The sequence below is a fragment of the Anomaloglossus baeobatrachus genome, chromosome 4 (genome assembly GCF_048569485.1).
Source record: "Anomaloglossus baeobatrachus isolate aAnoBae1 chromosome 4, aAnoBae1.hap1, whole genome shotgun sequence".
NCBI classification, from domain to species: Eukaryota; Metazoa; Chordata; class Amphibia; order Anura; family Aromobatidae; genus Anomaloglossus; species Anomaloglossus baeobatrachus.
Window position 1 is genome coordinate 530,670,382 of NC_134356.1, and position 13,314 is coordinate 530,683,695.

At 53.5% G+C, this 13,314-nt stretch overlaps 1 protein-coding gene across 4 annotated transcripts in view; it reads right to left on the reverse strand.

Moving 5' to 3' along the window:
* The window catches only part of POLG (DNA polymerase gamma, catalytic subunit), a 217,455-nt gene that overhangs the window by 189,224 nt on the left and 14,917 nt on the right, over positions 1-13,314 (reverse strand). For all 4 annotated transcript variants that reach the window (XM_075345933.1, XM_075345936.1, XM_075345935.1 and 1 more), the window contains one exon: positions 4,106-4,301. In XM_075345933.1, coding sequence (XP_075202048.1) covers positions 4,106-4,301 — 196 coding nt within the window. The remainder of the gene's footprint in view (positions 1-4,105; positions 4,302-13,314) is intronic.

The following is a 13,314-nucleotide window of genomic DNA, read 5'->3' on the forward strand; positions in this document are numbered from 1 at the left end:
CAGGCAGCAGATACGAGGGGTGGGGGTGCGGGTGGCAGATCGCGGCGGCGGATCGGGAGGCCGGTTTCATACAGTGCAATGGCAGCGCGGCAACTTCCGAGTCCTATGCTCCGGTCTCATAACAGCATGGGACCGGAGCTTGTCGCCCTGCCATTGCACTGTGTACACTCACTGTGCTGGCGTGCTGCAGGGACGATGACGGGGGCGGTCACCGGCAACAGGTCCACTGTGATTGGAGAAATCGGTCACAAGGCCGATCTCTCCAATCAGAGCTACTGGAGCTGGGGGAGGGTGATCCAGTGAGGTCACCCAGCTCCAGCCAATGGCCTGTGCTATAGCTGCACTGGCCAGGGCTGGATTTCAATGTTTCAGTCACTTTAAGTGGCTGGAACATTACAGTGGCTGTGATTGGTTGAGCGACGTTCGTCAGCCAATCACAGCCTCCGTAGGTCCGGGGAGGAGGCACCACCCCTCCTGAGGTCAGGTACAGGTCCCCTCCTCCCCGAATCTGCGGTTTATCCTAACTTTTCGCAGTCACCGGAGGCTCCGGTGCCGCGATTACGCCATGACGGAAAGATCCGTCCTTGGTCGTTAAGGCCCAGGGCACAAGGACGGATCTTTCCGTCCATGGTCGTGAAGGGGTTAAATGTGGATTGCACATTTTCTGTTAGTACAATAAACCTCATTTCAATCCAGAAATATTACTCAGTCCATCAGTTATTAGATATATGAAACTGAAATAGCTGTTGCAAAAACCCAAATTGTTATAAAGAAAAAAGGTTAACAATAGGGGTGCCCAAACTTTTTCATATGACTGTTATTTATTTAATTTATTTATATATATATATATATATATATATATATATATATATATATATATATATATATCTATCTCAGTGTATGTATGCATGTGTGTATGTCCGTTAAAGGAATCTGCACCGTAGCATTTCCAATCATGAAATTTTGCACAGACGCCTCATGTTACCCAGGGAACGTCATAGACTACGTTTTGACAGGAAAATTTAACCCCGCACTTTACAGTTACTCTCCAAAAAGCTGCCTCCATTGAAGTAAATGGAGCCTGGAACTACAGGTTATTAATAGGAGCTGTGATTGGTTGCTATAGGAACCAAGGACAGTGTTAGTAAAAGAAGATTATGTGTGAGGTAATATGACAGAGACCGACGGGGAAAGAGACCGACGGGGAAAGAGACCGACGGGGAAAGAGACCGACGGGGAAAGAGACCGACGGGGAAAGAGACCGACGGGGAAAGAGACCGACGGGGAAAGAGACCGACGGGGAAAGAGACCGACGGGGAAAGAGACCGACGGGGAAAGAGACCGACGGGGAAAGAGACCGACGGGGAAAGAGACCGACGGGGAAAGAGACCGACGGGGAAAGAGACCGACGGGGAAAGAGACCGACGGGGAAAGAGACCGACGGGGAAAGAGACCGACGGGGAAAGAGACCGACGGGGAAAGAGACCGACGGGGAAAGAGACCGACGGGGAAAGAGACCGACGGGGAAAGAGACCGACGGGGAAAGAGACCGACGGGGAAAGAGACCGACGGGGAAAGAGACCGACGGGGAAAGAGACCGACGGGGAAAGAGACCGACGGGGAAAGAGACCGACGGGGAAAGAGACCGACGGGGAAAGAGACCGACGGGGAAAGAGACCGACGGGGAAAGAGACCGACGGGGAAAGAGACCGACGGGGAAAGAGACCGACGGGGAAAGAGACCGACGGGGAAAGAGACCGACGGGGAAAGAGACCGACGGGGAAAGAGACCGACGGGGAAAGAGACCGACGGGGAAAGAGACCGACGGGGAAAGAGACCGACGGGGAAAGAGACCGACGGGGAAAGAGACCGACGGGGAAAGAGACCGACGGGGAAAGAGACCGACGGGGAAAGAGACCGACGGGGAAAGAGACCGACGGGGAAAGAGACCGACGGGGAAAGAGACCGACGGGGAAAGAGACCGACGGGGAAAGAGACCGACGGGGAAAGAGACCGACGGGGAAAGAGACCGACCTGAAAAGAGACCGACCTGGAAAGAGACCGACCTGAAAAGAGACCGACCTGAAAAGAGACCGACCTGGAAAGAGACCGACCTGGAAAGAGACCGACCTGGAAAGAGACCGACCTGGAAAGAGACCGACCTGGAAAGAGACCGACCTGGAAAGAGACCGACCTGGAAAGAGACCGACCTGGAAAGAGACCGACCTGGAAAGAGACCGACCTGGAAAGAGACCGACCTGGAAAGAGACCGACCTGGAAAGAGACAGACACACATAGAGAGACACAGAGACAGAGAGAGACAGACACAGAGACACAGACACACTGATACAAATACAGACAGAGATAGAAACAGAGAGAGACATAGACACAGAAAGACAAGGAAAGAGACAGGCAGAGAGTCAGACAGACAGTGTGCTGCCCCTGTGGAAGCATCAGAGCTGCTCGGATCCGGGTATGCTGTGGCTTGAGGGTCTCCGGACCCGGAGGTCGTGCAGCCACTCAAATGAAAGGGGGTATTTACAGGGGTGTTGATAAGTAGTTTGTGACGCCACCCGTGGTGTACGGTAATTTGGAGAGTACCGCCGCTGCCGCTGGGAGTACTCGGGGTGATAAAGTGGGGCAGCAAGGTGTCGTAGCCCGCCACGGGTAGGGGGGATGCCCCGGAACTCGGTGAGGGGTACCGTGGGGTGCAGGGGTCACTCTCGTACTCACTCAGTTCATAAGCAAACACTGACAACCGGGTAAACCAAGTCTCTGGGTACCGCTGCCACTGAGAGGAACTCATCCGAGTTCCGTCCCCAATAGTGTTGCCTGGTGATCCATGACCTGCTTCCTGGCACTTAGTTTGACTTCAACTTGGTGGCCTCGCTCCCTACTATGGCTAAGTATGTGAGCTTGCTCTCAGGGCTCACGCTTGGGATTTTCTGGACCGTTTTGGATTGCAAAGTCATATCCCCCTTGTTGCGCTAATGCCCCGATTCTGGAGCGGGTGGGAACAGATCATAAAGGCTCCGTTCTCCTAAGGTGAATTGTCGGGTTGCCTGAAGCTTCTCCCCGACCTAGGGTCTGAGTACCCAGTCGTGCCTTCGGTCCCAGACTGGTGATAGTGCTAGGCTGACGGCTGTTCTCCTCGACAGGTCCAGGCACCTTGCCACAATCCCCTGCGACCGGGGGTCCGACTCCTTTACGCCCAGACCACCGTCTGCAACCTAGACAGTTCCTTCAGGAGTCCCCGCTCCCGACTTCCTCTGAGCTCCTCACAACTCGAGGGCTACTTCCCAACGACTGTCCTTCAACTCTCCAACTGACTACACTCCTCACTTCCCCTCCCTGACCTCTCCAGGTGGGCGACTCTATTCCACTCAAGCAGTCCACTGGTTTTCTCTGGGTGTGGTGCAGGGTGTATCTAGGATTTGATTTGCTGTTGGAGGCAACACCATTTAGTTAGAGACCCAGAACCAAAAGGGTGGCGAAATACTGCACGGTAAGGCAGCTTGTGCAGTACCCTGTGATGACCTGATAGTCCAGGGGAGTCACAACAGCAACACACAGACTGAGACACAGACAGCAACACACAGACTGAGACATAGACACAGACAGACAAGGAAAGAGACATACAGAGAGACAGACAGACAGACAGACAGACAGACAAAGAGACAGACAGCGACACACAAAGACTGGGAGAGAGACAGAGAGACAGTTACTATCCCGGGCAACGCCCGGGTACTACAGCTATTATATATATAATGCTACCCATTTTCTTACCTTTTTTCCCCTCAGAGCCCAGTGGTATACCCTTGGCTAGATCTACATAGCAATATAGTCACTGGAGCAAGAATTATGTGTGTACTTGTCTGCTTTATGTTCTTGCACCACAATTTCAAAAGATGCAATTTGGCTTTAAAGAAAAATATAAACCAAATCGTAGACATATGATGTTAGTTTGCCTTACAAAAATGGTAAAGGTTTGGACTATTTGCAACAGGTCACAAAGCGACCCCCATTAACAATCACCGGATGCAACGTCAAAATGTAACATGGATATCTTTACTATGACATTAGCAAGTTAGGTAGATGTACTTACTTTGATGAGATATTGTTCTTTAATATATGCTCTATCAAAGCTGACATTGTGCCCGACCACTAGTCTCTCTGTCCAACTGAGTTTGTTCAATGCATTTGACTTTACAGAAGTCTCAAGCGGAATAAGGTCAGATAAAGACATTTCGTTAGACCATGTGTATCGGTCTTCTATTAGCCGTCTGCTGCACCATGAATACCTGTAAAGGAAGAATACAGAAAAATCACAGTTAAGGTTCATAGGGGTTCAGGAACTAGTTCAGGTCAAGTCTGCAGAACATATAGTAGTGCATCTCAATATAGAATATCACCAAAAAGTTAATTTATTTCAGTAATTCAATACAAATAGGGACACACACATTACATAAAGTCATTACACACAGAGTGATCTATTTCATGTGTTTATTTTTGTTAATGATGATTATGGCTTACAGCCAATGAAAACCCAAAAGTAATTACCTCAGAAAATTAGAATATTATATATAAGAGCAACTGAAAAAATGATTTTACACTCTGAAATGTTGTCTTACTGAGAAGTCTGTACAGTAAATGCCTCAATACTTGGTCGGGGATCCATTTGCATGAATTACTGCATCAATGCGGCGTGGCATGTAGGTGATCAGCCTGTGGCACTGCTGAGGTGTTATGTTAAGCCCAGGTTGCTTTGATAGCAGCCTTTGGCTCGTCTGCATTGTTGAGTCTGGTGTCTCATCTTCCTCTTGACAATACCCTATAGATTCTCTATGGGGTTTAGGTCAGGCGAGTTTGTTGACCAATCAAGCACAGTGATACTGTGGTTATTAGACCAGGTATTGGTAGTTTTGGCAGTGTGGACAGGTGCCAAGTCCTGCTGGAAAATGAAATGTCATCTCCAAAAAGCTTATCGGCAGAGGGAAACATGAAGTGCTCTAAAATTTCCTGGTAGACGGCTGCGCTGACTTTGGTCTTGATAAAACACAGTGGACATACACCAGCAGATGACATGGCTCCCCAAACCATCACCGATTGTGGAAACTTCACACTAGACCTCAAGCAGCTTGGATTGTGGCCTCTCCACTCTTCGGCGGGCTTTACACATTGCGACATTGCTACCGATATATCGTCGGGGTCACGTCGTTAGTGATACACATCCGGCGCCGATAGCGACATCGCAACTTGTAAATCCTAGGTGCGACGATGAACGAGCGCAAAAGCGTTAAAAAAAAAAAAAAAAAATTGCTGATCTGTGTCACGTCGTTCATTTCCATAATGTCGTTACTGCTGCAGATACGATGTTTGTTGTTCCTGCAGCACCACACATCGCTGTGTGTGAAGCCGCAGGACCGACAAACATCTCCTTAAGAAGGAAGGAGGTGGGCGGGATGTTATGTCCCGCCCATCTCCGCATCTATTGGCCGGCCGCTTAGTGACGTCGCTGTGACACCGAACCCACCTCCTCCTTGAAGAAGGGATTGTTCGGCGGTCACAGCGACGACGCCGACCAGGTATGTGCGTGTGAAGCTGCCCTAGCGATTATGTTCGCTACAGCAGCAAGCACCAGATATCGCATGTACGACGGGGGTGGGTGCTATCGCTCTCAAAATCGCTAGCAATTGCTAGCGATGTCGCAACGTGTAAAGCCCACTCTTCCTCCAGACTCTGGGACCTTGATTTCCAAATGAAATGCAACATTTACTTTCATCTGAAAACACCTTGGACCACTGAGCAACAGTCCAGTTCTTTTTCCCCTTGGCCCAGGTAAGATGCTTCTTCGTCTATTGGTTGACTGACACAAGGAATGCACACGAGGTCCTATGACGATTCTAGCATCACAAAACTGTCAGGAAACCACAACAGGTGATTTCAGTAATCTCATAGGCTTTGCTTGGACTGTGAAGGCAGCACTTTATTAGTATGGCTATGCATAAAACCAAGGCAAAAACCATGCTAAAAACGGTGCAAAAACGCCCAGTGTGAACATAGAATAATATTTAAATGTACTGTAAGGCTAAAGGGTGCTTTACACCCTGTGACATAGCTAACGATATATCGTCGGGGTCACGTCGTTAGTGACGCACATCCGATGCAGTTAGCGACATCGCAGCGTGTGACACCAATGAGCGACGATCAACGAGCGCAAAAACGTGAAAAATCGTTGCTCGTTGACACGTCGTTCATTTCCTTAATATCGTTGCTGCTGCAGGTACGATATTGTTCATTGTTCCTGCGGCAGCACACATCGTTATGTGTGACACCGCAGGAACGACGAACATCTCCTTACCTGCGTCCACCGGCAATGAGGAAGGAAGGAGGTGGGCGGCATGTTCCGGCCGCTCATCTCCGCCCCTCCTCTGCTATTGGACGGCTGCCGTGTGACGTCGCTGTGACGCCGCACAGACGGCCCCCTTAGAAAGGAGGCGGATCGCCGGCCAGAGCGACGTAACAGGGAAGGCAAGTCCGTGTGACGGGTGTTAGCAATGTTGTGCGCCACGGGCAGTGATTTGCCCGTGTCGCACAACCGACAGGGGCGGGTGCGCTCGCTAGCGATATCGGTACCGATATCGCAGCGTGTAACGTACCCTTAACTCCATATTAGAAATGATGGGTTTCCCCTTGATGGAGTACGGGTATCTAATATGACATTTATATAATTCTGGTTACAACTGGATTTTCATTTCTAATCAGAAGAAACAGGTTCTCTTGCTAGCTCCATTGGGTTTAAGCAGTTTGTTTTCTTTTCTAATTCCTTATTGGAAGGATTCAGTTCTGTTAACACCTCCTATCTAAAGGTAATGATAGCCATCAGTTTATATGATCACTCCTCTTACATTTCACCAGAAGGAATAGGTTTGATCTGCAAACTCATTAATTAAACATTATATATATTTCATCATCGCTGTGCTCCTCCGCTTCTATTGTCTTGTGTACTTTTATGTTTCTACTAGAAGGTGGCCCGATTCTAACGCATCGGGTATTCAAGAATTTACGTATTGTGTAGTTAATGTATGATTTTTGTTATATATATAGATGTTGTTGTGTGTAGTTGCCAGTGTTTGTGTAGGGCGCTGTACATGTTCTGGGTGTTGTCTGGGTGTGGGGTGTGTGAGAGCGGTGTTGTTTGTGTGTCGCGTTGTGTGTGTTGCGTTGTATGTGGATCGCTGTGTGTCTGTAGCGTTGTGTGTGTGTGGTGCTGTGTGTGTCGCGCAGTTTATGTGCGTGTGGGGTGCGTGTGTGTGTTTTGGGGGGGTTATGTTTTGTGCAATGTGTGTGTGTTGCGCGGTATGTCCATATATTTGTGTGTGCCGCGGTGTTTGTGTGTTGTGTGTGTGCGGCGTTGTCTGTGTGTGTGGGTGTCTGTGTAGGGGGTGTTTGTGGTTCCCAGTGTGTGTGTGGTGTGTTGTGCGGTGCATGTGTGGCTGTGTGTGTGTGTGTGTGTGTGTGTGTGTGTTTTGGGGGGAGGTGTGCACCCCCCATGCTGCACACCCCCATCGTGCTCCATCCCCCATGCTGCGCACCCCCCATCGTGTTTCATCCCCCCATTCTGGGCACCCCCATCGTGCTCCATCCCCCATGCTGCACCCCCCATCGTGTTTCATCCCCCCATTCTGGGCACCCCCATCGTGCTCCATCCCCCATGCTGCACCCCCCATCGTGCTCCATCCCCCATGCTGCGAACCCTTATCGTGCTCCATCCCCCATGCTGCGCACCCCCCATCGTGTTTCATCCCCCCATTCTGGGTAACCCCCATCGTGGTCCACCCCCCATGCTGCACCCCCCATCGTGCTCCATCCCCCATGCTGCACCTCCATTGTGCTCCCTCCCCCATGCTGCACCCCCCATCGTGCTCCATCCCCCATGCTGCGAACCCCCATCGTGCTCCATCCCTCATGCTGCGCACCCCCCATCGTGCTCCATCCCCCATGGTGCACCCCCCCATCGTGCTCCATCCCCCATGGTGCACCCCCCCATCGTGCTCCATCCCCCATGGTGCACCCCCCCCATCGTGCTCCATCCCCCATGGTGCACCCCCCCATCGTGCTCCATCCCCCATGGTGCACCCCCCCATCGTGCTCCATCCCCCATGGTGCACCCCCCATCGTGCTCCATCCCCCATGCTGCACCCCCCCCATCGTGCTCCATCCCCCCATTCTGGGCACCCCCCATCATGGTCAACCACGCATGCTGCACCCCCATCGTGCTCCATCCCCCATGCTGCACCCCCCATCGTGCTCCATCCCCCATCCTGTGAACCCCTCAGAGAGGAGCATAATAGGAGGATTATAATAGGAGTATAATGGGAGGAGTTGTCCTGGGGGGGAGGTGTACAGGTGCCCAACGTGTGCGGGGGGCGTGGCCTAGCGGGCATCACGTGCGGGGGGCGTGGCCTGGCTAAACGGTCAATCCATGCAGGGGGCGGGGCCAGGCCAATCCAACGGTTGTCACTGTAACGACACAATTTTGGAGCAAGACAGACAGACAGAATAAGGCAAATTATATATATATATATATATATATATATATATATATATATATATATATATATATATATATATATATATATATATATATATATAAAATATATATGTATACTAGAAGGTGGCCCGATTCTACGCATCGGGTATTCTAGAATTTACGTATTGTGTAGTTCATGTATGATTTTTGTTATAGATATATATATTAGATGTTGTTGTGTGTAGTTACCAAGTGTTTGTGTAGGGCGCTGTACATGTTCTGGGTGTTGTCTGGGTGTGGCGGGGGGTAAGAGCGGTGTTGTATGTGTGTTGCGTTGTTTGTGGAGCGCTGTGTGTCTGTCGCGTTGTGTGTGTGTGTTGCGCGGTTTGTGTGGGTGTGGTGTGTTTTGGGGGGAGGTATGTTTTGTGCAATGTGTGTGTTGTGCGGTATGTGCGTATATTTATGTATGCCGCGGTGTTTGTGTGTTGGGTGTTGTGTGTGTGCAGCGTTGTCTGTGTGTGTGGGTGTCTGTGTATGGCGGTGTTTGTGGTTCCGTGTGTGTGTGTGTGTGTGTGTGTGTGTGTGTGTGTTGGGGGGAGGTGTGCACCTCCCATCGTGCTCCATCCCCCATGCTGCGCACCCCCCATCATGCCCCATCCCCTATGCTGCGCATTCCCCATCGTGCTCCATCCCCCATGCTGCGCACCCCCCATTGTGCTCCATCCCCCATGCTGCGCACTCCCCATCGTGCTCCATCCTCCATGCTGCGCACTCCCCATCGTGCTCCATCCTCCATGCTGCGCACTCCCCATCATGCTCCATCCCCCATGCTGCGCACCCCCCATCGTGCTACATCCCCCATGCTGCGCACCCCCCATCGTGCTACATCCCCCATGCTGCGCACTCCCCATCGTGCTACATCCCCCATGCTGCGCACCCGCCATCGTGCTCCATCCGCCATGCTGCGCACCCGCCATCGTGCTCCATCCGCCATGCTGCGCACTCCCCATCGTGCTACATCCGCCATGCTGCGCACTCCCCATCGTGCTACATCCCCCATGCTGCGCACTCCCCATCGTGCTACATCCCCCATGCTGCGCACTCCCCATCGTGCTACATCCCCCATGCTGCGCACTCCCCATCGTGCTACATCCCCCATGCTGCGCACCCCCCATCGTGCTACATCCCCCATGCTGCGCACCCCCCATCGTGCTACATCCCCCATCGTGCTACATCCCCCATCGTGCTACATCCCCCATCGTGCTACATCCCCCATGCTGCGCACTCCCCATCGTGCTACATCCCCCATGCTGCGCACCCGCCTTCGTGCTCCATCCGCCATGCTGCGCACTCCCCATCGTGCTACATCCCCCATGCTGCGCACTCCCCATCGTGCTACATCCCCCATGCTGCGCACCCCATCGTGCTACATCCCCCATGCTGCGCACCCCCCATCGTGCTACATCCCCCATGCTGCGCACCCCCCATCGTGCTACATCCCCCATGCTATAATAGTTCTCCTATTATACTCAGAGAGGAGTATAATAGGAGGACTGTAATAGGAGGAGTAGTCCTGGGGGGAGAGGAGTATAATGCCGGCTCCCTGCACATGTGTACCGGGAGCCAGTGTACACTGGTAACTATGATACACATCGGGTAACTAAGGGACCTTAGTTACCCGAAGTGTATAATGGTTCCCAGAGTTCACGGGCTCCGTCAAGATCCCAGCATCGCAAGGTTATGTCTGGCGCTGCTGGGATCGTGACGGAGCCGGTGTAGAAGCAAGCGATATCCCAGGATGTTGTGAGTGTGTGGATGTGATGTGTGAGGTGTGTGTGAGAGTGAGTGTGATCTGATGTGTGTGTGTGTGTGTGTACTCACCTGGGAGTCGGAGCTCCGTGTCAGTTGGGCCAGAGCGAGCATGCATTGCGTGAGGGGGGCGGGGCCTGCAGAGAGCCGGGGCGAGAGGCCAATCCGTGGAGGGGGGCGGGGCCATGGCGAGCCCAGCGGCCAATCAGCTTTGTGTCACCGTAAGGACACAATTTTGGAGCATGACAGACAGACAGACAGAATAAGGCAATTATATATATAGACTAGAAGGTGGCCCGATTCTACGCATCGGGTATTCTAGAATTTACGTATTGTGTAGTTCATGTATGATTTTTGTTATATATATGTGCAGTATGTGCGTATATTTGTGTGTGCAGCGTTGTCTGTGTGTGGGTGTCTGTGTAGGGCAGTTGTTTGTGGTTTCCAGTGTGTGTGTGTGGTGTGTTGTGCAGTGCGCGCGTGTGTGTGTGTGTTGGGGGGAGGTGTGCACTCTCCATCGTGCTCCATCCCCTATGCTGCGCACCCCCCATCGTGCTACATCTCCCATCCTGCGCACTCCCAAACGTGCTCCATCCGCCATGCTGCGCACTCCCAAACGTGCTCCATCCGCCATGCTGCGCACTCCCCATCGTGCTCCATTCCCCATGCTGCGCACTCCCCATCGTGCTCCATCCGCCACGCTGCGCACTCCCCATCGTGCTCCATCTCCCATGCTGCGCACTCCTAAACGTGCTCCATCCGCCATGCTGCGCACTCCCAAATGTGCTCCATCCACCATGCTGCGCACTCCGAAACGTGCTCCATCCGCCATACTCCACACTCCCCATCGTGCTCCATGCCCCATGCAGCGCACTCCCCATCGTGCTCTATCCCCTATGCTGCGCACCCCCCATCGTGCTCCATCATCCATGCTGCGCACTCCCAAACGTGCTCCATCCGCCATGCCGCGCACTCCCAAACGTGCTCCATCCGCCATGCTGCGCACTCCCAAACGTGCTCCATCCGCCATGCTGGGCACTCTCCATCGTGCTCCATCCCCCATGCAGTGCACTCCCTATCGTGCTCCATCCTCTATGCTGCGCACCTCCCATCGTGCTCCATCTCCCATGCTGCGCACTCTCAAACGTGCTCCATCCGCGATGCTGCGCACTCCCAAACGTGGTCCATCCGCTATGCTGCGCACTCCCAAACGTGGTCCATCCGCTATGCTGCGCACTCCCAAACATGCTCCATCCGCCATACTCCGCACTCGCCATCGTGCTGCATCCGCCATGCTGCGCACTCCCAAACGTGCTCCATCCGCTATGCTGCGCACTCCCAAACGTGCTCCATCCGCTATGCTGCGCACTCCGAAACGTACTCCATCCGCCATGCTGCGCACTCCCAAACGTGCTCCATCCGCCATGCTGCGCATTACCAAACGTGCTCCATCCGCCATGCTGCGCCAGCATCAGCCTCTCTACCCGCATCATCAGCCTCTCTGCCCGCAGCATCAGCCTCTCTCCTCATAGCATCAGCGTCTCTGTCCCTAGCATCAGGCTCTCTCCTTCCAGCCTCCCTCAGCATCAGCCTCCCTTTCCCAACCTTCCCAAGGATCAGCCTCTCTCCTCTCAGCCTCCTTCCTCCCAGCCTCCGCCTCCCAGCCTCCCTCAGCATCAGCCTCCCTTTCCCAACCTTCCCAAGGATCAGCCTCTCTCCTCTCAGCCTCCTTCCTCCCAGCCTCCGCCTCCCAGCCTCCCTCAGCATCAGCCTTCCTCTCCCAGTCTCTCCCAGCATCAGCTTCCCCAAGCATCAGCCTCTACCAGCATCAGCCTCTGTTCTTCCAGCCTCCTCCAGCATCAGCTTCCCTAAGCATCAGCCTCCCTCGTCCCAGCCTCCCTCAGCATCAGCCTCTCTCCTTCCAGCCTCCCTCAGCATCAGCCTCCTCTCCCCAGCCTTCCCTCGGATCAGCCTCTCTCCTCCCAGCCTCCTTCTTCCCAGCCTTCCGATCCCAGCCTCCTTCAGCATCAGCATTTCCCTCTTCCCCATGATCAGCCTCTCTGCTCCCAGCCTCCTCCAGCACGCCCTGCTCCTCTGCCGACACTCACACACCCGATCGCATGCACTCACACACACACCCGATCGCATCCACTCACACACACACCCGATCGCATCCACTCACACACACACCCGATCGCATCCACTCACACACACACCCGATCGCATCCACTCACACACACACCCGATCGCATCCACTCACACACACACCCGATCGCATCCACTCACACACACCCGATCGCATCCACTCACACACACCCGATCGCATCCACTCACACACACCCGATCGCATCCACTCACACACACAGACACTGACGATATCGCACTTACGCGCTCATACTCACAACATCCGGGGATATCACATGCTTCTGGCCATGTGATCCTCCGTCAGGTCCTGGAAGATCACAACAGCACATTTTCGCCGCCGAGAAGCAAGCGATATCCCAGGATGTCGTGAGTATGTGGATGCGATGTGAGGTGTGTGTGAGGTGTGTATGAGAGTGAGTGTGAGTGTGATCTGATGTGTGTGTATGTTTGTGTGTGTGCGTGTGGACCTTCCGGCGCAGCAGGACCTTGATGGGCTTGTAACCATGCGAGCATGGTTACCAACGTATCCACACCACTCCCACCACTGCCGTGGGAGCGGGGGCCGGGGGAGGGGGAGGGAGTACAGTACTCACCTCCGTGACAGCGCTTGTAACCATGCGAGTATCCACACCACCCCTTTGGGAGCGGGGGCCGGGGGGGGGGGGGGGGTTGGGGGGGGATAGGGAGTACCGTACTCACCTCCGTGACAGCCGTGTCAGTTAGAGAAATGCGCGGGGGGAGGGAGGGGGTGGGGCCAGAGCTAACGTGCATTGCGTGAGGGGGGCGGGGCGTGGCGTGGCTGAATTGCCAATGCCTGCAGGGTGCCG